This window comes from Mesoplodon bidens (assembly GCF_964165515.1).
Source record: "Mesoplodon bidens genome assembly, chromosome: 4".
Lineage (NCBI taxonomy): Eukaryota > Metazoa > Chordata > Mammalia > Artiodactyla > Ziphiidae > Mesoplodon > Mesoplodon bidens.
The window spans coordinates 163008319-163030419 of NC_138160.1; the positions used below are offsets into that span (position 1 = coordinate 163008319).

The 22101-nt window shown below is 37.5% G+C and overlaps 1 protein-coding gene across 1 annotated transcript; it reads left to right on the forward strand.

Moving 5' to 3' along the window:
* Nucleotides 1-112: 112 nt before the first annotated feature.
* PANK3 (pantothenate kinase 3) lies at nucleotides 113-21752 on the forward strand. The gene is made up of 7 exons (XM_081231711.1): nucleotides 113-445; nucleotides 6502-6854; nucleotides 8652-8905; nucleotides 10425-10601; nucleotides 11637-11760; nucleotides 13919-14044; nucleotides 15476-21752. Exons 1-7 carry the CDS (start codon nucleotides 418-420, stop codon nucleotides 15524-15526), a joined length of 1113 nt encoding a protein of 370 aa, XP_081087837.1. The 5' UTR covers nucleotides 113-417; the 3' UTR covers nucleotides 15527-21752.
* Nucleotides 21753-22101: the final 349 nt, after the last annotated feature.

A 22101-nucleotide genomic window follows, 5' to 3' on the forward strand; every position in this document is an offset into this window, starting at 1 on the left:
GGGCCTCGCGACCCGGGGAACTACAATCCCCAGCAGCCGGGCGGAGAGCGGGGAGAGGGGGCACTCGCGTCACGTGGGCGCCGCCTGGGCGGGCAGCTTCTCAGTGCGGTGGCGGCGGCGGCGGCTCGGGGGATCGGGGCCTTTTGTTTGGAGCGGCGGCGGGGGGCCCCGGAGCGGCGAGGCCGGCGGCCTTCCCCTGCTCGCTCGGTCCCGGCCGCCCCTCGCGGGGGTGGGGGGGCCGCCCCCTGGGCCGGGGCCTCGTCTCAGGCGCCCCCGCTCCTCCCTTGGCCCGCCCCGCCCGGCCTGAGGGGAGGAACTGGCCGGGCCTCCCCGCGCGGCCCAGCTACCTCCGGAGTCGCCGCCGCAACCCTCTGCGCGCCGTACCCGAGGCTGCCTCTCGCCCCTCAGGCCGACGCCATGAAGATCAAGGATGCCAAGAAACCCTGTAAGATGGGGGCTTGGGCTCGTCGGGTTGGGAGAGCAAGTTGGGCCACGTCGGGAAGCCCCTTATTGTGGTGGCCTTGTTCGAAGCCGGTCGCTCCCAGCCGTCGCCCAGCACGGGATGGGGGCGGAGGGACCTTTGCAGCACCCGGTTCGAGGCTCCCTCCCCATCCCCCTACGCTCGGTTGACGAACGCTTGCCGCCCCCTAGCCTTTCCTCCTCGAGAGCTGGGAGGTGCAAGGGGGAATTTTTGTTCTGGGGTTTGGCAGGCAAGACCAGAGTTACCAGCTTCCTCTGAAGTCAAGTTGAAAATGGGTGGTCACAGATGTCAAGTTGCGCGGGGACATTTACCACTCTTTTTTTTTTTAATTTTTTAAACTGATTTCTGAGCTTTCTGCTTGTGTCCTTGAAATCCCGGTGGGTTCCTGGGAGTTGTCTCTGTTGTTATAATTAGAGCTTTTAAACACGGCATGTAACCTACCGGTGGGTAAGTGCCGTGACTTGTTTCGAATAACAACTAGTTCATGTTTGTTTTTTAAAAAACAGAGATAAAAAGATCAAAGTCATCCGTATTCCCGCCACTCAGAGCTAACCACTGTTAATATTTTGGTGACTACCCGTAGACATTTTTCTACGACTATATATATAGCCTATACTTAAAAAAAAAAAAAACCCAAACTTTCCATACTTAAAGAGAGATCAACTTTTATTTGCTTCCTTTTATTTTTAGCCTTTTTAAAACCTTTTACTCCTGTGAATGGCTTATTTAATCACTCAGCCGTTGTGATTGTCATACTTGAAGTTCATTCTTCCAGAGCGACTAGGAATGCGGGATGCATGCTTCTGTCTTAGAATTGTATTGGTGTTTTGCCATTTTGCAGTGTTGTGTCATCCTCCCAACAGTTCTAGGAAATCTCTTGCTGTAGAACGGGAGCACTGATACAGCCTTTTCCCGCCTGTCCGGTCTTGAAAACCTCCACGGAGAGGCAACATACCAAAGCACTCCAAAAACTGATAATTGTTATTTAAATGTGAGATAATTTGGTTCTCATTTTACTGGTGAGGAAAACTGAACTTACTGAGCCCCAGAGTAAATTTTCCAAGGCTGCACCAACCAACTCTGCTAACTGAGGTTCAGGGCCCTAAGTCACCTGACTCATAGTCCTGTGTTCTTTCTTTTGCACCTGTAGGGCGTAGTCTAAATACTTAGAGAAGCACAAACCTTTCTGATCTGGTAGTTTTATCTGCCAGTTAAAACATCTTTTTAAACAATGATTTAAAAAAAAAAAACAGCGATAGCTGAAGAGTTCTCGTTCAGGAGTCTATGAAATAGTGATGTGAAGTCTTCAAATGAGAGAGTAATATAGAAATACTACTATTTTACTTTACATTTGCTGAATTAAATAATCTTGAACAGATGCAGTAATGTAGAACAGTTGGACATCTTCCCTCAACACACAGGTTTTCTCTGCTTGTGTTAGAATGTCCATTTAGTAAAATGAGTTTAACAATGACAAGCTCATATTCTGACCCTTATGGTATTATTTTATGTTTGCCATGACAGCGATTTGATGACTTAGATTTGGGCAAACTTATAATCAGGTGTGAATACCATCTCTGGCAAAGGTGTTTCATATCTAGCAAAGATGATAATTAAGAGTTTATAAAATAAACTTTAGGTTGAGAAATAAAAGAACACCTATTTTTTAGAAGTAATTTGCTTATTAATATATTGTGGTACATTGTGAGGCCATTAATGTTAAATAGAGTTTATGCTGAAAAACCAGTCAATTAATATGATTTAGGGGTCTGAAATAACATTTCCAGTTTCCTCTATGTAAAAGATGACTTTACTGTCTACTCAGCTCTTTACAGTAAAAATAAAGAACATCTTGTTCTTTTGTGTGTGGGAAAGAAAGTATTTCAACTATGAACTGTCATGGAAATATATATATATATAACTGGAAATTATTATTTCTGATGTTTCAAACCACTCAGTTTAGCTAAAGACACACTTGTTTTTGAGTTCTTGCGTAGGGTTTCTTTTTTTTTATAATCATAAATTTAGTGAGCACTTTGTATGAAAGGCACTATCTTTACATGCATTGCATCATTTAATCCTTAGAGCAGCACTAGTAACTAAAAACTGTATCTCATACTAGTTAACCAAGTGACTTTGGCTTCACACATTTTCTTACAGTTACTCACCCAAGTGTTAGAAAACATTGCTTTTTGATACATCACTAGTATATACCAGCCTATAAACCAAATGCCTGTATTTAACCAGAAAATAAGAAAAGCAATTGGTTTCACCCTCTAAATTGTATAACTAAAAGAGGAGGATTTGAAATTATGTGTTAATTCAACTCCAGGGGAAGAATGAAGTCAAACATTAATGAAAGTTTTTTGCTAGAACCAAAACAGTGGCAATGTTTGCATTACCTTTACTTGTGTTTTTCACGCTACTTAAATAATAGTAAGACTCTAAACAGTGGCGTACCTCAGCTGACATGATTTTTTAAGGTAAGGGTCAGCCTCTATTCTGCTTACCTGTAGAGCATGTAACATGATTAACAGGGTGATAATAAAAGATTTTTTTTATATACATATATATATATTTTTTCATTTGGTGCAGTGTAGGTTTGGGTGCCTGCTTTGCTAACCCAAGCAGTAAGGTATGTGAAGTTTTTGTCAAGACCAGAGAGAAGTATGTAGCATATGTGTGCCGTTTGCTTCTATGTAATTTGATTGGCCTGTTTGTAAATTGAGTCATTACTTAAGAATGATCACTTCCAGCGGATAGTAAGGTGCAGTTGGAGGTGATAGTGATAGTTTGATGTAACTAATTTACCAAAGGGGGGAAAAGTCTTCTGAAGCTCTTCTGAGGAAGTACAATACTGAAGGTGTGAGTATGGTTTATTTTCTTAGTCTGTTTTTGTTTTTTGTTTTTTGTTTTGGCTGTACCCAGGCCTCTCAGTGCTGTGGCCTCTCCCGTTGCGGAGCACAGGCTCCAGACGCGCAGGCCCAGCAGCCATGGCTCACGGGCCTAGCCGCTCCGCGGCATGTGGGATCTTCCCAGACCGGGGCACGAACCCGTGTCCCCTGCATCGGCAGGCGGACTCTCAACCACTGCGCCACCAGGGAAGCCCCTCTTAGTCTGTTTTAAAACAACATTTTTATTCGGAATGATTATTGGGAAGAGGGAAATGTCTTTTATTCAGGAACTTGAACCGTATCTGGTTCAAGATACCATTGCACATGCTCATCATTTTAGAATTTTGTTCCTTAAAATAATCCACCAATGTTTCTGAACATTTTCAGCATTTGGTTTCTCTTTCTGCTCAAGAGCAATTAAATTCTAGTTTGGCATAGGATCCCTTTGGGCTAAAATCTGCATGGGGCCAATAGCAATGAAATAGCTCCTTAAAGTTTCTCCGCTACCTCTTACCAACACTTAACAAGACACCAAACTTTTATAATGCAGTTTGTTAGAAATTAACCGTCTGCCCTTGTGGCTAAAAAGGTGATCAGGGGGCTTCCCTGGTGGCGCAGTGGTTTGAGAGTCCGCCTGCCGACGCAGGGGACACGGGTTCGTGCCCCGGTCGGGGAAGATCCCACATGCCGCGGAGCGGCTGGGCCCGTGAGCCATGGCCGCTGAGCCTGCGCGTCTGGAGCCTGTGCTCCGCAACGGGAGAGGCCACAACAGTGAGAGGCCCGCGTACCGCCAAAAAAAAAAAAAAGTGATCAGGCATGTGGGTTTCTTCTTTTGCATACCTAATCTACCTAGTACGAAAGATAATTTCTTGGTAGCACTCTGCTTATGCTGGTTCTGGATATTTTTGTTACTTATGGGGAACTATTGGCAGTTCTCTTAGGCTCAGGTGAGAAATAGAATAGGAGCTACTACTATTTTTTTGGAAGGCCACGTAAACAGATCATGAGAGATTCTGGGAAATGCTCAAAGTCTGTAGAAGGTAATGTTTATTTGTCATCATCAAAGTACTTATATTTGTGGAAGGTATGTTTTGTTCTTTAAATGTATTTTGGTTCATTTTTCTCACCTTGACAGTGGAGAGTTTTATTCTCGAAAGAGTGAGAAATGTTTAGGCTGTATGAAGAAGTAGGATGCTTATGCACTGGTGACCTACTTTTAACCTGTCCCTTGGCCAGAAGCGACAAAGCTATAGATTTAGATATTTGCCTGATTTCTTTGGAAAGTGGTATTTTTCTTACCTCATGGAAGTATTAGTGGGCCACTGGTTGTCCTTAATAACTTTGTACTTTTATCACAGATCAATAAAGTTTGAGTTTTGTGCCCCCTCCCCTTCTCATTTTAGTTAGTGACAAAATAACAAGCATATGTATTTGCTTTAATGCACTGGAAATTAGATCACTTGCTAAATGAAAGGAGTGGATCATAATTAAGAATATGTGTCTTCTGTGTTCTTGTTGCCTCTCCCATACTTTTTGAATGGTGATTATTTCTCTGGCCTAAGGAGATGAATTCAGAACTCTGCCGAGTTGAAAGGATCTCTGTGCAAAAGAAGGGACCTATAATGTTCTAGTTTGGATATTAAGGTAACCAAGACATTCATGGTCTGCAATATACCATCTCCAGTTACTCTTCCTTTAAGAGCAGATACCCCTAAGAGAACAGACATAGACGTATCTAACAGGCTAGATGTGAGGTGAGTCTTGAATGGCCTCCCATTCATTTTAAAAGTGTGTTACTGGGAATTCCCTTGCAGCCCCCGCTTTCACTCCCAGGGCGCAGGGCGCTAGTTCAGGGAACTAAGATCCCACAAGCCACAGGGCGTGGCCAAAAAAATATATGTATCAATAAAAGTGTTTTACTTATTTAAGATGGCCTCCATTGCTAGCTATCGAGAAAATTTAGTTTCTTCAGCATCTTAGTTGTTTATACAGATCTATAGGTGACAAAAGCATTGTGCCTGTATAGAGAAATGTACAGAACCTTTTCTTGTTGAATCGTATGTTCCCGGTTTCTAATGGTGCACACACATATCAAATAAGTAAAATATGAATATATAAGAAACAAAGTAGGATTTTAGAGGGAACTAAATTTCCTTGACAGCTTATACATAATAAACTGTTAAATACATGTTAGGCATTTCGTAATCTATGTATCTTAAGTATTAAATTATTTTTGAGTCTCTATCATCATGATTAAGATCCCAGAGAATAGAAACAGACCTTAAGGTCTGAGAGGTTAATGGCTTTTCCAACGTCATGTAGCCCAGTTAGTGAGAGAGCACCAAGTCCCAAACCCAGATGACGCTACCTCCCCAAATGTGCCTGTTTCCAAGTAGATTGACCTTCAACGTTATCAACCGCTAACTTTATTAACCACATGCACTACAGAAGCCTAGTAAGTTTAATGAGCAAAGAAAAAAAGTTCTTTTTAAGGAGGTACTTTTCCCTTGGGTTACTTGAAGTGATTATAGGCCAATTTTATTACATTAAAATCTTAGAAACATTTTCAAGCCGTAGGTGATGACCTATTATTAAAACCAGATTGGTCCAAATTTTTCCTAATCTCCTGGGGCACATGACAAATATGTAATAAATGAAAAGGAATGCCTACCAGACCAGGAATTAAAAGGCCCTGGTCCAGCCCCAGGCATGCTGAGTTACGGGTTTTTAGAAAATACACGGAATAACACTTTGAAGGGAAAAGGGTGAGTTTCACATAGATTTGTCTTACCTCAAAAGTATTATTGACTGGGCTTCCCTGGTGGCGCAGTGGTTGAGAGTCCGCCTGCCTGTGCAGGGGACATGGGTTCGTGCCCCGGTCCAGGAAGATCCCACATGCCGTAGAGTGGCTGGGCCCGTGAGCCATGGCCGCTGAGCCTGCGCATCCGGAGCCTGTGCTCCGCAACGGGAGAGGCCACAACAGTAAGAGGCCCACTTACCGAAAAAAAAAAAAAAAAAAAAGGATTATTGACTGAATGCATGATTCAGGGTAAATGAAGCTTGTGGCTAATTAACTAGGTCCTAATTTGCTTTTCTAAAATCAGGATATTTATTTTTTATCCATAGCTTTCCCATGGTTTGGCATGGACATCGGGGGAACTCTGGTAAAGCTCTCATATTTTGAACCTATCGATATCACAGCAGAGGAAGAACAAGAAGAAGTTGAGAGCTTAAAAAGTATCCGGAAATATTTGACTTCTAATGTAGCCTATGGATCCACTGGTATTCGGGATGTACACCTTGAACTGAAAGATTTAACACTTTTTGGCCGGAGAGGGAACTTGCACTTTATCAGATTTCCAACCCAGGACCTGCCTACTTTTATCCAAATGGGAAGAGATAAAAACTTCTCAACATTACACACGGTGCTATGTGCTACAGGAGGTGGTGCTTACAAGTTTGAAAAAGATTTTCGCACAGTAGGTATTTCACTCACAGGCAAAAATCGATACCCATTCTCTTCCGTTTTTAAAGTATGAGGCTCGTTTTCTGTCTGGTATGTTTCTTAGACTAGTTCCCCCTGCTGATACAGGGGAAGTATGTATTCATGACTTACTTTTGATTGGAGCATTTAAACACCTTTATACAATGAGTAAAAACTGGCCAGAGTTGGGCCTATCGTACATAATATGGGGTAAAACCTGCTAAATTTAGGAACTGCTACAAAGCTACAGTAAAAGCAGACTTCAGTGAATTTGGCAGTTCTCACCTGGCCATTGTTTGGAGATACTGGTATTCAAATTACGGAGTTCTAAGTTTTTTTTAAGAAATATTGATATTTTCTAGTGATGAAGTTTTATAATATTTGTTTTTGTTGGTGCTCAATCATTTATTAAGCTAATATTTGAACATCTAGTTTGTGTTAGGTATTGTGCTAGGCACTGAGAAATCAGCTAGGAATAAGACACACTTAGCTCTCAAAGAGTGCCGTATCCTAGATCACACATTTAAGTGAACAGTAAGTTCAGTGCATTATAATTAAGAAGTACAATGCATTATAATTAATACTATTGCTATGAAAAGAGGTGCCATGGGAACACAAGGGGGAGTGATACCTAATAAGTCCTTAGAGAATTGAAAAGCTTATCTAAGCTGAGATCTTTTATAGTAAATATTTTATAATATACCTTTACTAATCTGAAATGAATTTAATAATTTCACATTAGTACCCAAACTATAATATAAAGACAGGAAATTAAGGTATTTATATTATCAGTAGGTAGATTCTCTGGTATGATCACACAAGAGGGCATAATGAAGTAGTCAGATTTAGATGCTTGTATGTACATAGATTGAACTTAATTTCTAAAGCCACAACTGCTAAGATTGATAAGGTATGTTTTATTGGAGAATCAAATACCATAAGTGGTATTGCTGTTGTGACATAACTTTCAAAGATGCTAAACAACACAAAAAGTTCCAAACAGTAAAAAGTACAACACTTCCTCAGTTTATGTGGTGGTTGCATTCCTAGCAGATTTAGTGTGTATTAAAACCACGTAAAGAATACCTTGTGGGCTTCCCTGGTGGCGCAGTGTTTGAGAGTCCGCCTGCCGATGCAGGGGACACGGGTTCGTGCCCCGGTCCGGGAAGATCCCACGTGCTGCGGAGCGGCTGGGCCCGTGAGCCATGGCCGCTGAGCCTGCGCGTCCGGAGCCTGTGCTCTGCAACAGGAGAGGCTACAACAGTGAGAGGCCCGCGTACCACAAAAAAAAAAAAAAAAAAAAAGAATACCTTGTGTCTATACACATATAGATAAAATACTTTGTGTTTACATAGGCTCAGATAATTATAAACAAATTTTCCTACTGCTGCCTACAAAAATGTCTGTCATAATGTTCAAAGGTAATGCAGGAAAGGGTTAACTTTTTTTTTTGCACAACTGCCCCACCCATTGCGGATGTCTGGCACCCCAAGTCCCTGCCCAGTAAATGTTAGTTTGATTCTCCCCTTCTCCCCATCTTTGTGAAAACTAAAAAGTCCCCACAGATTTCCAAAACGCCTCTAGAAGTAATACCACCACCACTGAGAACCGCAGGACTAAATGAAGTCCCTAAGATATTTTGACACAAAAGAAAACAAGTGAAAACGTGTGGGTTGTAAATGATTTTGGAGTTTTGTAAAGTACATGGAAATTATATGGTATCGTCGAGTCAAGTATTTTGAATGCTTTCCTTTGTTCACTTTACAAAACTCACTTTGGTGTTTTTTTACAGATTGGAAACCTCCACCTGCACAAACTGGATGAACTTGACTGCCTTGTAAAGGGCTTGCTGTATATAGATTCTGTCAGTTTCAATGGACAAGCAGAGTGCTATTATTTTGCTAATGCCTCAGAACCTGAGAGATGCCAAAAGATGCCTTTCAACCTGGATGATCCCTATCCACTGCTGGTAGTAAACATTGGTTCGGGAGTCAGTATTTTAGCAGTCCATTCCAAAGACAACTATAAACGAGTGACTGGGACAAGGTAGTAACCTTTTTGTTCTTAAGGCAGCATTCATGTTGTTTTCTACACAGAAATTGTGAAATCTATATATTAATGCTAGCTTCATCAAAAAACTAATGTGTATTGTGCAACAGCTAAAAACGTAGATGTGTAAGTATAAGTTAAAGTGTTGCAGATAATACTTTTTTATAAGGCATGTGTGTAGACTCAAACTAAAATCATTAAATGTTTATATTTGGTTAGCATCATTTGGCATCAAAATTTCCATAATGAAAAGAGTGAATTTTTATCTGGAATAATTCCAATAACATTTTTATTTTCCAAAGCATTTTTCTCATTTTTATATAGATATATTTAAGCCTAGAGCTTGAAACATTCTTATTTGATTCATATTTAAGTGGAGTATTTGGCAACATTGTAATTAATTCATATAGGATGAATTTAACATGAACTCTTTTCTTTAATACCTGGAATATGAATGTGAAATGAGATTTAAAATTTTTCCTTATGATTCCAGTATGTACTTTATCACCTTTTAAGGAAGCTGGAGGCTCCTATTTATTTAATTGAGGAAGAAAGATTTTAGGATGCTTTAAATTAGATTGATTTGTGAAAAAAACTCTGGCCACGCTGTGCAGCATGTGGGATCTTAGTTCCCAAACCAGGGATCAAACCTGTGCTCCTTGTGTTGGGAGCACAGACTCTTAACCATTGGACTGCCAGGGAAGTCCCGAAAAAAACTCATTTTAATGTAGTACTCCTATTTGAATAATACTTAAATTTAATTAGTACTTTATTTCTGTGGCGGCCGAAAGTCTACCTCCGTTGAAACTCTCTATGCCAAAGAATTACAGGGAAGTACTACCTACTTCAATCAATTCAAAAAGACAGAAATTCAGTCTGTTAACTAAATTCCAACAGTGATTCAGGAATAGAACCTGTTAGAAATTTAGGTGAGACTAGGGAGCAAAGGTTTTGATTTTAGGGGCTAGAGTGGCATAATTTCATTTTATGAGCATATCCAAAAGAATAATAGAACCAGGTTAATTTCTGTCTTTAACATGATGACCAGCCTGACATAAATGTCCTCACTGTATTCATATCAGAGTCATGTAAATGTTAATGTAGCACATTGAGTTGATTTCAGCCTTATCAGGCTAAGTAAATAGGCCTTTCACAAAATTATTTCCTGGAAACCATTTAGAATTACAATTTTTCTCCTTTTAATTTGTACGGTGTTAACTTCTAGCACTCCTTTTTCATGCACACAAAAACATTTATTTTTAGCAGTTACAAAGTGTAAGGTATCAGGTGAAGATAGTAGAAGATACAAAAGGTCTTCTGTGTCATGTTGTTTACACGACAGCATTTTTTTCCTTTGGTTTATTCTTTGATCTGACAAATCTGGTTTTGCTGTTTTTCTTAGGTTTAGCAATATCTATCCATGTGTTTATTGAATAAATGAGTGCTCCATGCTTTTACTTTGGAGAACGAATACAGTGTGTAAATGCAACTTACTAAGTTTCTTTATTTTCTTTAGCCTTGGAGGGGGTACCTTCCTTGGTTTATGTAGTTTGTTGACCGGCTGTGAGAGTTTTGAAGAGGCTCTTGAAATGGCATCCAAAGGCGACAGCACCCAAGCTGACAAGCTGGTCCGTGATATTTACGGAGGAGATTATGACAGGTTTGGTCTGCCTGGCTGGGCCGTAGCATCTAGGTAAGGTTAACATTTACATTGTAATTAAAGGTGCTTATTTAGGGTTTAGAAAGCAGTGTATCAGGAAGTTGTAAGGGGCTTCCTCTGACCCAGTTTAGTTCTAAGTTTTGAACATTGATGTCGTTTTAAAATTAAATATACATCAAGAAGTCTCCCCTGAACGCACTATAGGAAACTTTTTATTAGTTCTTGAGTATCCTTCCAGTGTTTCTCTATGCAAATACAAATAAATATCCTTATCCTCCCCTTACAGAAGGTAACTTTTAGAAGGTAACATATATATACCATTATATAGTATACAGTATACTGTATACAGTCGGGTCTCCTTATCCATGGTTCCGCATCTACAGAGTCAACCATCCTTGGATCGAAAATATTTGGAAAAATAATAATTCCAGAAAGTTGCAAAAAGCAAAACTTGAATTTGCTGCACACAGGCAACTATTTACGTAGTATTTACATTGTATTAAGTGTTATTAAGTAATCTGGAGATGATTTCAAGTACATACATAGGTTATATGCAAATACTACATCATTTTATACAAGGGACCTGAGCATCTAGAGATTTTGGTGTCCAAGGAAGGTCCTGGAACCAATCCCCCATGGATAAGAGGGAGGACTCTATAGTCTACAACAGCAGTATATCCTAGTCTGTTTGCCTGCCCCCCCTCCCTCTCTCGCTCTCTCTTTTTCCCCTCTTCCTTCCCTCATCCTTTCCCTCTTTCCCTCCCTACCCTCTGTCTTCTTCTTTTTCCTTCCTTTCCTCCCTCTCTCCCTCCTTCCTTTCTCCCCCCCCTCCTTTTTTTTTTAATTAACAGCTTCATGGTATTTCATTGTATCAATGTATCATAGATTGATAGATGTTTGGGTGTTCCCAGTATTTTCCTACGTGCAGTTCATTGGGTCAGTAAGTAACCTTGTACATGTATACCTTATTTTATACATGTGTAGATTTATCTGTAGGCTGTATTCTCAAAATGTATGAAATGTTGTTATCAGCAGATTTGATTTTGTTTGTTTTTCATTTCTCTGCAGTTTTGGGAATATGATTTATAAGGAGAAGCGAGAATCTGTTAGTAAAGAAGATCTAGCAAGAGCTACATTAGTTACTATCACCAATAACATTGGTTCTGTGGCACGAATGTGTGCTGTTAATGAGGTAAAAAAAATTGTTTAATTATATGAAAAATGTGAGTTGGAGTTTTATATACATGTTAGCAGGCTTCTTCGTATTCCTTAAGGAGGCCTCATAGGATCGAGATCTCTTAATCCATTAAATCCCAAGATTCATTAATATATATGTTACCTATCCAATTGTGATACTACCTTTAAAGAAAGTAGCAGATAATTCGGAAATAGGACAAAGAGATAATTTACATTTATTTCATATTTATCCAGAAACCTTTTCAGAAATATATAACCTAAATATCTTGAAGTTGTAAATCAAAAATTCTATATAAACAATAAGACGTTTTGAGGTAACTTACTATTGAAAGTGGGTGGGTTTTTTTTTTTTCCTGCTAGTGTTACCTTTGATTAGTGAAGTACTTGGAAGTTTTCTTACTGCCCTCGGCTTCTTTACAGTGCTGCCTTGTTGCATATGGATCAAGCAGCATTGTACAGGGCTATGAAGGCACTGAGACCATTCTTCACATGAAATTTGAATGATGTATACTTATAAAAAGCATGTACTGCTAGATTTACCTCATAATTGGGTTATTTTTATTTGAAGAAGACTGTATATACAGTTTTGCCTTTGTGTAATAGAGGTATTTGCCCATTTAATTTTTATAAATATCAATGTGTTGGGAATTTTACTTTTTAAAGGAATTCTTTAAAGGAATCTTTTAAAGGAATTCTTCATTTGTTCACTCATTCGTTTATTCATTGAGTAAATATTTACAGAGTACCATGTGCCAGGTATTGTTCTGAGCACTTGAGATAAATTAGTGAAGAAAACAAAGATCCCTGACTTTGTGGAGCTTACAGCCATTCTAGTGATGTAGTAAACAAGTAAATTATTCCGTATTAGGTGATAAATGCTATTTTTAAAAAGGAGAAAATTAAACAAAATAAAGAGAATTGAGAGTAGACCAGAGAGTGGCAGAGGACAAATTACTGAGTAACTGGGTAGTTAAAGGAAGGCTTTGTTGAAAATATGACTCTTAGGCAAAGATTTGATGGAGGTGAGAGAATCACGGGTGCAGATATTTGGGGAAAGGGAGGCTCCAGCAGAGAGAACAACTGTGCAAAGACTCGAATTAATCCTCTGAATTACTCTAAATTCAAAATTAGAATACTGTCTTTTAGGTTTCTTAATAACAGTGTAGTAAGTTAGTTGAGGGAGCCACTCGCAGGCATTTTAGCCTAGGTTTGGGAAATATTTCGCTTTGCGGGGGCAGACAGTAATCTGGGGTCTTTTTTGTTATCCCTGTAGGTCCAGATTTTCACTGGCCAATTAACAGTAATTAAGGCCATAGTTTACGCTATTCAAACTCAGTGTGCAAAAATGTATACTCAGAAGTACTTATATTATTGTGAGAGTAGAAATAGGTTTTTTGGAGATTCAAAACAAATATTAGTTCCTCCATCTGGAAGCCCTAGGGGTTGGGTGGGCATGCCAGTATCCCAGTCAGTTTTGCTCTCCAGTGCTATAGATAAAAGTCCACGGTTTCTGTGTCATTACTGAGCATAAACTGCAACATGCTGACCAAGTTTACAGCTTGTTTTTAATCCTAAACATGTTTAAGATACTTTTCCTTGGTTTGTCTCCTTTTATCTCATCAGTAATATTTCTCCAAATTACTTTCTTTGCTAAATGTATTACTTACTGGCCATTTTCAAAAACAAGTCTATCTATAATCATTTAACTAGGGTCTTTCCAGAACTTTTCTTTTTAAATTAGATGTTATTTTTTAGGGCAGTTGTAGGTTCACAGCAAAATTGAGTGTAAGGTACAAAGTTCACTGACCCCCCCCAGACGCACAGCCTCCCTTACTGTCAATATCCAGCACCAGTTTGGTACATTTGTTAAAATCGATGAGCCTACACTGACACATCATCACTCAGAGTCCATAGTTTACATTTGGGGTCACTCTTAGTGTACATTCTATGGGTTTTGACAAGTGTAGTGACATGTCCTAAACTAATTTTTAAATATTCAGGATTATGAAGGCATATACCAGGAATGTAGTAGGCACTAAAAAAAGGTAGTAGTTGTTTATATTTGTAAGTAGAGATCTCATAAACTGTATTGTATTGTAAAATCTACTTGATATTTCTTTTTTCAAGTCATTTTCTTTGTTCTTTTCTTTTAGAAAATAAACAGAGTTGTCTTTGTTGGAAACTTTTTACGTGTCAATACTCTCTCGATGAAACTTCTGGCATATGCACTGGATTATTGGTCAAAAGGTCAACTGAAAGCATTGTTTCTAGAGCATGAGGTATGATATGAAAGTAAAGCGTTGTGAATTTTAGTAGCATGCTTTTAAACGCAGTTTCATATATTGTTCCTTGCCTGGTACTTCATAAGTGAAGTATAAAACTGTGATTTACGTAAATAGTATATTGATGCCCTCACTTCAGTTTGAGTTAGGGGGTGGGCGTTTTTGTAACCTGGCAGACATCCCTTTAAGATGAGAATCCCACAGTTCTTCTGAAAAAGAGAGAGCAGTATCAGGTCTGTGAGCTCGTTAAATACTGGGGCTGCTTGTGTACTTAGTGGGTTTGTTTTGTTAAATTGTTTTCTTTTGTTTCTTTTGTTTTTTATTGTTGTTTTTTGGCCGTGCCTCACGTGGGATATTAGTAGTAGCTCCCCAACCAGGGGTCGAACCCGGGCCCTTGTCAGTGAGAGCACAGAGTGCTAACCACTGGACCGCCAGGGAATTCCCTCTTTCTTCTTTTTTCCTCCCCTGAGAGAACAAATGTTAAATATGAACAATAAAAATATATATGATTTAGCAATGAAAAATCTCCTTAATCCTCCCACCACAGCCTCACCCCCACCTCCAGTGGTAACCACTGTTAACATTTAGGAGTTTATTCTTTGAGATTTTTTTTTCCTATTCGATCACGATATCCAGTTAAATTCTGATCGGAGCAAGTATCAGTTCACAAAATGTTTTGGATTAAGTAAACTTACCTTGAATTATTTTGTTTGTGGTCAGGTGAATATTTTATTAAGCATTTTAATAATACAGATTCTGAGTACTTGTTTTGCTCTTATGAGCTTCCATGTGTCATTGTCACTGCTTTCGCTGTAGCGGTCAGAATGTGTACTCTTGTGCAGCTCCACCTGGCATGTCCTCTGCTGTGGGAACGGCAGGCAGAGCCAAAGGAATTTTCTTCAGGAAAGGGGAGGGGAGCCAGAACTGCAACAATAGTCCTAGAAGCTTTAGTGTCTAACAGCCACTCTTTATAAAAAAAATATGTATTTCAAAGGTATATATCTTATAATTAACTAGAAAATGCTTAGCTTCAATTATAATACAAAAACACATACATATATATGTATTGGGTTGGCCAGAAAGTTTGTGCAGGTTTTTCTGCAACATCTTAAGGAAAACCCTGAACAAACTTATTGGTCAACCCAATATTTGTAATGTATGAAGACTATATACTACGAGAAAACTTACTTCATTGATTGTTTCAAGTAGACTGTTGATTGAAATACTGAGCAATTAAACATGGAATTCCATTACAAAAAAAAAGTATATATTGAGAATACAGTTAAAAAAATTTTTTTTTACAATAACTGACGACACAAATTGGTAGCTTTCTGAATTGATGTTCTTAAGTGTGTTCTTAATAGTGGTTAATATTACATGTTCATTTAGAAGCTGCACTACATTAATAATTGCTTTTAAATTATGCAGGGATATTTTGGAGCAGTTGGTGCACTTCTTGGGCTGCCAAATTTCAGCTAAAGCATCGGGTTTCTCTCTGTTAATCAATGTCATTCAAGAGGAACTGAAAACCAGAGGTGTTATTACTGCATTATTTGTCACTGGGAACCAAAGGATGAAAGAGTAGCACTATTCCTGTTGATTTTTAAGTATCAGAATGGTAAGCTGCTATATGTTGCCATATTAAAAAGAGAGCTCCAATAATGTGAAGTATTTCTAAGTGAAATGCTTTCCCTTCTGTATATAGCCAGTGTTAAATCCTTAAATGCAATACAGCCTCTGATTAATGAGCTTCCTCTGAAAAAGATTTTCTATTTATTTTATTTTATGTAGCCAACATTGCAGTACTGTATGTTCAAACATGAATCTTTAAGTCTCAGAAATGTTTATCTCATGAAAAGAATTGATTCTGAATATTTGTTACAAGTCTGTTCTATGTGTGTTTTGGTTACTAGTAAGTGGACAGTAACATACCCTGTATCGAAACTTACTGAAATGGCAATCAAAGATGATCATTTTTATATGATTTTAGAAATGTTAAAGCAATATTAATTATTCATTACTGTTGTTTTCCAAACATACCTTCTCCCAAAAAGCATGTTTATGTGCTCTTTCCCCAGAAGTATAACCTTTTTCAAATGCCATAATTTAATTGAAATACTGTTGTTAAACATTAGCCTGAATTTTAAAATGAATCCTAGAAAATGCACATAATTGGTGATAACTGCATTTTTTGTATTTTGAGTTTATTAGATAGTACATTTAAATTTTTTTTTTTTTTTTTTTTTTTTGCGGTATGTGGGCCTCTCACTGTTGGTGGCCTCTCCCGTTGTGGAGCACAGGCTCTGGATGCGCAGGCTCAACGGCCATGGCTCACGGGCCCAGCCACTCCGCGGCATGTGGGATCTTCCCAGACCGGGGTACGAACCCGTGTCCCCTGCATCGGCAGGCAGACTCTCAACCACTGCGCCACCAGGGAAGCCCCTAAAATGTTTTTTAATTGGAGGCTTAATTACTTATTTGAAAGTCCGTTCAGTGAGGTCCCAGGACTATTTGAATGGAGTATGGTTTATGTATATTGGTAGGGTTCTGTGCTCTTCTCTCTATACCACATTTATCTTAGGCCCAAAGTTAGCCATTTCTGTTTAATTAGGTCTGAACCATCAAAGCTAAAGACTTTCTTCTACTGTGAACAGTAGAAAAAATCATTTGTTCTAAATAGATGTTATGGAAATTTAAAAGACGAGTTGTTTTGAAACTGGGAATCTGAGGCAGTATTGCAGAATTATAAAAGGATCAATGTTTCGTACATTCTGGTAATAAAAGCATTATAGTTCCAAAATTTGTAAATCCTTTTGCCTTGGAATTTATTCTATATTTTGAAGTCATTTTTTATAATGTTATAAATTTTTTCAGACTTTCACTTTGGCAGTAACATTTTGGAGGCCCAGTAGTTCAGCAAAGTTTTTTGAGACTGTTACTTATGGTTTAGGAAGTTGACTTGGGGAAAATTGGGAAAAACTGTTCACCTCCTTAAATTACAGTAAATCTGGATGTACTTTGAAGAGCTTAAAACTTATATTACAGGAGGAAAGAGGTATTACGCTGTCTTTTTACATGACAGTTTTGCTCCGTAGAGAACAATTTTCAATTGAATCTCAAGAGGTGGTGCTTGATAAAGATATTTCTCCCTGTAGTTATGTTCAGAGGGAAAAGCATGTGAAGGTAATTTTTAGAATGTAGAATATTTAGATCTTTGAATTCATGTCAGTCAGTGGTCATTTTGAAAACCTAGTGTTTAAACATTTTCTTACTAAATGTTTCCATTTTCGTGATTAGATATTTCAGCCAAAAGCTATCTTTTTAATTTATTTTAGAATTGCATGATTGGGCATCTGTACAAGAAGGTTTTGCTTTTAAATGATAACTTCAAGTTTTATACCTGTGGCAAACTGTACGTTAGCAGTTATAGGTTTGGGGCTGTCGTCAAGAAGCAAATGGAATGGTAAACGTATATACAAGTTAATTTGATCAAACTTTGGTTAATTTGGGACTATGATTCATACTTTTTGTCTTTTGAAACTGAAGTTACCTGCTAAAATGCATATAAAGTGAGCAACTATCTCACCACTGTGAGAAAAGCTCTTGGCTTTTCTCTTGTACAATCTAGAATTACTGGAGTAATTCTAATAAGTTTTTCTAATAAGAACACAGAATTGTGATGAAGGCTGCCAAGATTCTAGTTTTTTATTATGATCCCAGGAAAATGCTTGTATAAGCATAGAGTGGTAAATAGGTTTGGTTCTAATCCCAATCAGCTTAATGCCTCAAAAGCTCTTATGTTCTTAAACAGTGCTAATAGAAATAAATGTGAGCAACATTAATTTTGCGTTTTCTAGCAGACAGAAATTCATTTAAATTATATATTTCTATTTAACCCAGTATATCTGTGTTATCATTTCAACATGTAATCATTATAAAAAGTTATTTAGGGGTTTTTTTGGGTTAGGGGATTGTTGCTACTTAGTCTTCAAAATCAGTATGTATTTTACACTTAGAGCACAACTCAATTTAGACTAACCACATTTCAGGTTCTCAGCCACGTTTGGGTAGTGGTTACTGTATTAGTGTAGTTTCTAGAACTAGCTCTTAAAAATGAACACTACCATGTATTCATTAAAACTTAAATTTGAATCTGGACTTTTTAAATAATGTTAGAGAAGGAACATGTGAGAACCTTATTTTTTAAATACGTAAAGAGGGATAAGAAATACCTCATTTGGCCTAGTTTATTTTATTCAGACAAGCTGTATTTCTGACCATTCCAAAAAACATCTTACATTGCATCCTGCCATCTCATTATAGTAGGTATCATTTTTCTAATGATACTAATAAAGTTGCCCAAGACACATCCTAAGCATCCTCATCAGTCTTCAAAATGTATATTTCCTTCACTGCAGTAAATTTGATGATTCCAGAGACTTACCCCACACACACACCTTATCTAATTGAACTTTGAGAAGCCAATTGTAAAGGACTAAAAAGAAACCTTTTTAATTCTTCATTGAGTTCTGTACACACAAGGAGAATCTTGTTTATAACTTGTGGATTTAATTTCATTTTTTAAAATAACATTTTCAAATGCAAGGATCACTATCGGTTTGCTTGGGCGCTTGGTAAAGAACACAAGGTCTAGAACTTTCCACCACCACTACCGCCATCCGTACCCCCAGAAGACTGCCTTTTAACCAGAGAGACTTTGAGAACTAATGGCCTTCAGTTCTACACCCTGACTTCTCCAAAGACAAAGTACTAGTAGACTTCCTTGCCTATTGACCAGGGCGTTCCTTGCTCAGCTACTATAGTTTAAATAGGTGGACTCTTAGTTTAGGTAAAGTTAGCGCTATTGCCAGTAATATATGTGGCGTCTTGACAGTCCTTCTAGAGGTTCAGATTGTTTGCCAAATATTAGACTGTGAAGATTCCTGAGTTTTTTACCTTTGCGTGCAGATGTGATGGTTGTATTCTCAGTACCAGTTCCTGAAAGTCCACTTCCGTAAGAAAAATGAGGCAGCTCAAAGGGAAAAGGTTTTCCTCTATGTCCAGCGGTATCTTGCCTTCTAAGAGCAGTCCATCTGGCCTTGAATCAAGGCATCTTGCCTTGATTTCTCAGGTCGCATTTTTGGGTGGAAAGCTTAGCAAGGCAGTAGTTTCCAAATGTCCTTTATAACCACTCTGCTTGTTATATGCAAAATGTTTCATATTTTAATATTTTGTTTTTTCTCTATTGAGCACTTTATGCTTTTTAGTCTGTTGCACTTGAGAATGTAGTTTAGAAACTTTCCCTCTTCTAAAGCCATGTAAAAACTGGATGATCACCAGAAAAATGAGTATGTGTTATTTTGCATTTAACTTACTGTTTTGTGGTATGTATAAACAAAATATTAGAAACGTACTGCATTTTTGTCATAATACTCTTTGACCTTATTTAACATGATGATTTGCCATGAAATGTCAATGATGTCCTATTTTCCCAATAAGTTTGTTTATTTTAGGGTGTTCTATTCTAATAGAGAAGGAATTCAGCCAACTTTGTTTCTGTCATCAGATAATCTCAGAAAGTAATGTTCTTTATCTATATTACTGCCTGTTTTCAATATTTGAGACCGTAGCTTTATATTTCTACTGAGCCTAGTAACTGATGAGCAAAGACCCCAAAAAGTGAGTAATTATTTTTCTTCCTTTGAGGTATTTTAATAGCCTATTGAAAACAAGGGTTCCATGAAAAGCAGACTGTCCCAAAAGACAGTTAGTTGCTCCATTCATGGCAGCATTTGAAGTGACAAAAACAATTTGTTCAGATATGTGGCATCATGTTTTAGAGTTCATTTTATTTGTGTTGATACATGTTGAGAGGTACTAGCTTTTGGATTCTCACCATAGAATGGTAGTAGTTATTCTCTCATAATGTTTTGTTATTGCCTGTAATGGCCAAGTAGTAGATATACCTTAAAGTAATATCAAGGGTGTGTGTGTGTGCGCGTGCGCTTTAATCTGTAAAGCTATCTGGAATTTTTATTGTGCTATAACTTCAAAATTATATGGGCATTATTATAACTTTTCCGTTGTACAAAAAGAAACATACCACTAAATTTATGGATGTTTGAATGTTAGATTTATTTGGGATTTTTTTAATAGCCCTTTTCTTTAAGCTGTTTCTTATTTCTGATCATTGTGAGTTGGGATAGATGTGGGATAAACCCCTCCTAGAATTATTGCCTTTGTCAAACACAATTCATAGTGGGATTTATAAAACACAATTTTAATTATCTCTAAGTGAGTTGAAATATCATGGATTGTAGTCATCTACATCAAGTACGATAAAGACCTAAAAACCTTTATCCTTAGGATTGCCTGAGAATAATCAGGTTGTACATGTGTCTGATATTTCCAGCTTAATAAATGTAGCAGTGAGTTGATGTTGGGACTTCAGGTACTACAGTTTGTACTGAATGATGTGTTTGAGAGGAAATCAGTTTTTTTTTCCTTAAGAAAAAAACCAAATTCTTTACAGTCTGTCTCTTTGTGTAGTCAAAAGACTGTTTCTCTTTTTAGATTTTCAGTCTTTTTGCTATAGCGGCCAGTAATTTTGTGTTTAAAAGAACTAATGAGAAATGTATTTTTCAAAGGAGTGAATAAAGTTAAAATCCAAGGTTTTGAATTGTATAAATGTGCAACTATATTTCAAGTCTAAGATAGTGCTGATTTTTTTTCTATTTCTCAACATCTTTCATACATGGCAGTACCTACAGTTCCAGTAGCTTTCAAAGAAAACATTTCAGTTTTGTATAATTTGTAAAATGTACATAAATAATGCAGATAGTTTGAGATTATTTTAGCTTTATGTTGTGTCTCTGAATCATACGGATCTCATACCTGGCACAGTTGATAGTTGTCACGAGTATTAAGCCATTTTGAAATCTGCCACTTTTTTTCTGAGGTGCCCTTTTTAGTTTACATTTAGAAACAAAAGATAACTTTATAGACCTAACATTAATATTCTGGTCTCCTTGTCCTAAATACAATTAATGGAACATGGATGTAAGTCAGGTTAAGATGGTTTTATCATTTTTTTAATACATTGTATGCTTTGACTTTTTATTTGAACTACAATGAAACTTTGACTTTTTAACCGAAATTGAGTGGCATTTGTCTTAATTCTGCCCAGTTACAGATCAGATCATACCTAGAAGATGTTTGTGTTAATTTTACTTATACAAGCCATTTCCGTTTAAGTTGCCTTACTCTATCTGTTGCAGTGTTCTTGCCAAGTCTGAGCTCTGTCATGTTGGAATTATTCTAACACTGAATCTGTGATGTAAAAATGTATGATGTGCTACAAATTTTATTCATAATAAACTAAGTTATAGCCTATTATAACCTATAAAACATTTCTTGTAAATTGTCTAATTTATTTTTTCATTTATGTACAGTTTCTTATGTAAATTTTTAAAATACTTGTTGTGGTCTGTTCTATAAACATTCCTGTTCTCTTTTCCTTATGGCTTATTTGCATGAAGGAAACTTGGGTTTCGCTTGTTTGTATTATGTGGCCACTGAGCCAACTTCAGTACTCTCTACCTTCTTTTCTGTAGTTTTAACTTTTTCTAGTTTTGTTCATATTCTAAATAAATGTTAAAATCATGATTTTTATCTCCTACTTTGCAAATAAATTCTCTTAAGTTGTTTACTGTGTTATCTTTTTATTGTTTATATATTGTATTCCCACATTTCCACTTCAAATAAATATAAGGGTTTAATTAAATCAACTACAGTAGAATGTAAACTGAGAGAAAGGACATCGTGAATTCTTGCTCACCTCTGTATTCCCAGTACCTGGCACAGAGAAGGCATTCAGTAAAAAATACTTATTGAGTGAATTAATTGTAGAGGAAGTGTGTTTATCTATCTAGTCTCCCTTTATAAGATGTAATTGAAGTTTTTCCCCACTTTCCTCTCCCCAGCCTTAGAAAGCACAAATGTTAGTTTAGCAGAGATGCAATGCAAACCTTCCTGAAATTTAAGCCTTACGTTTA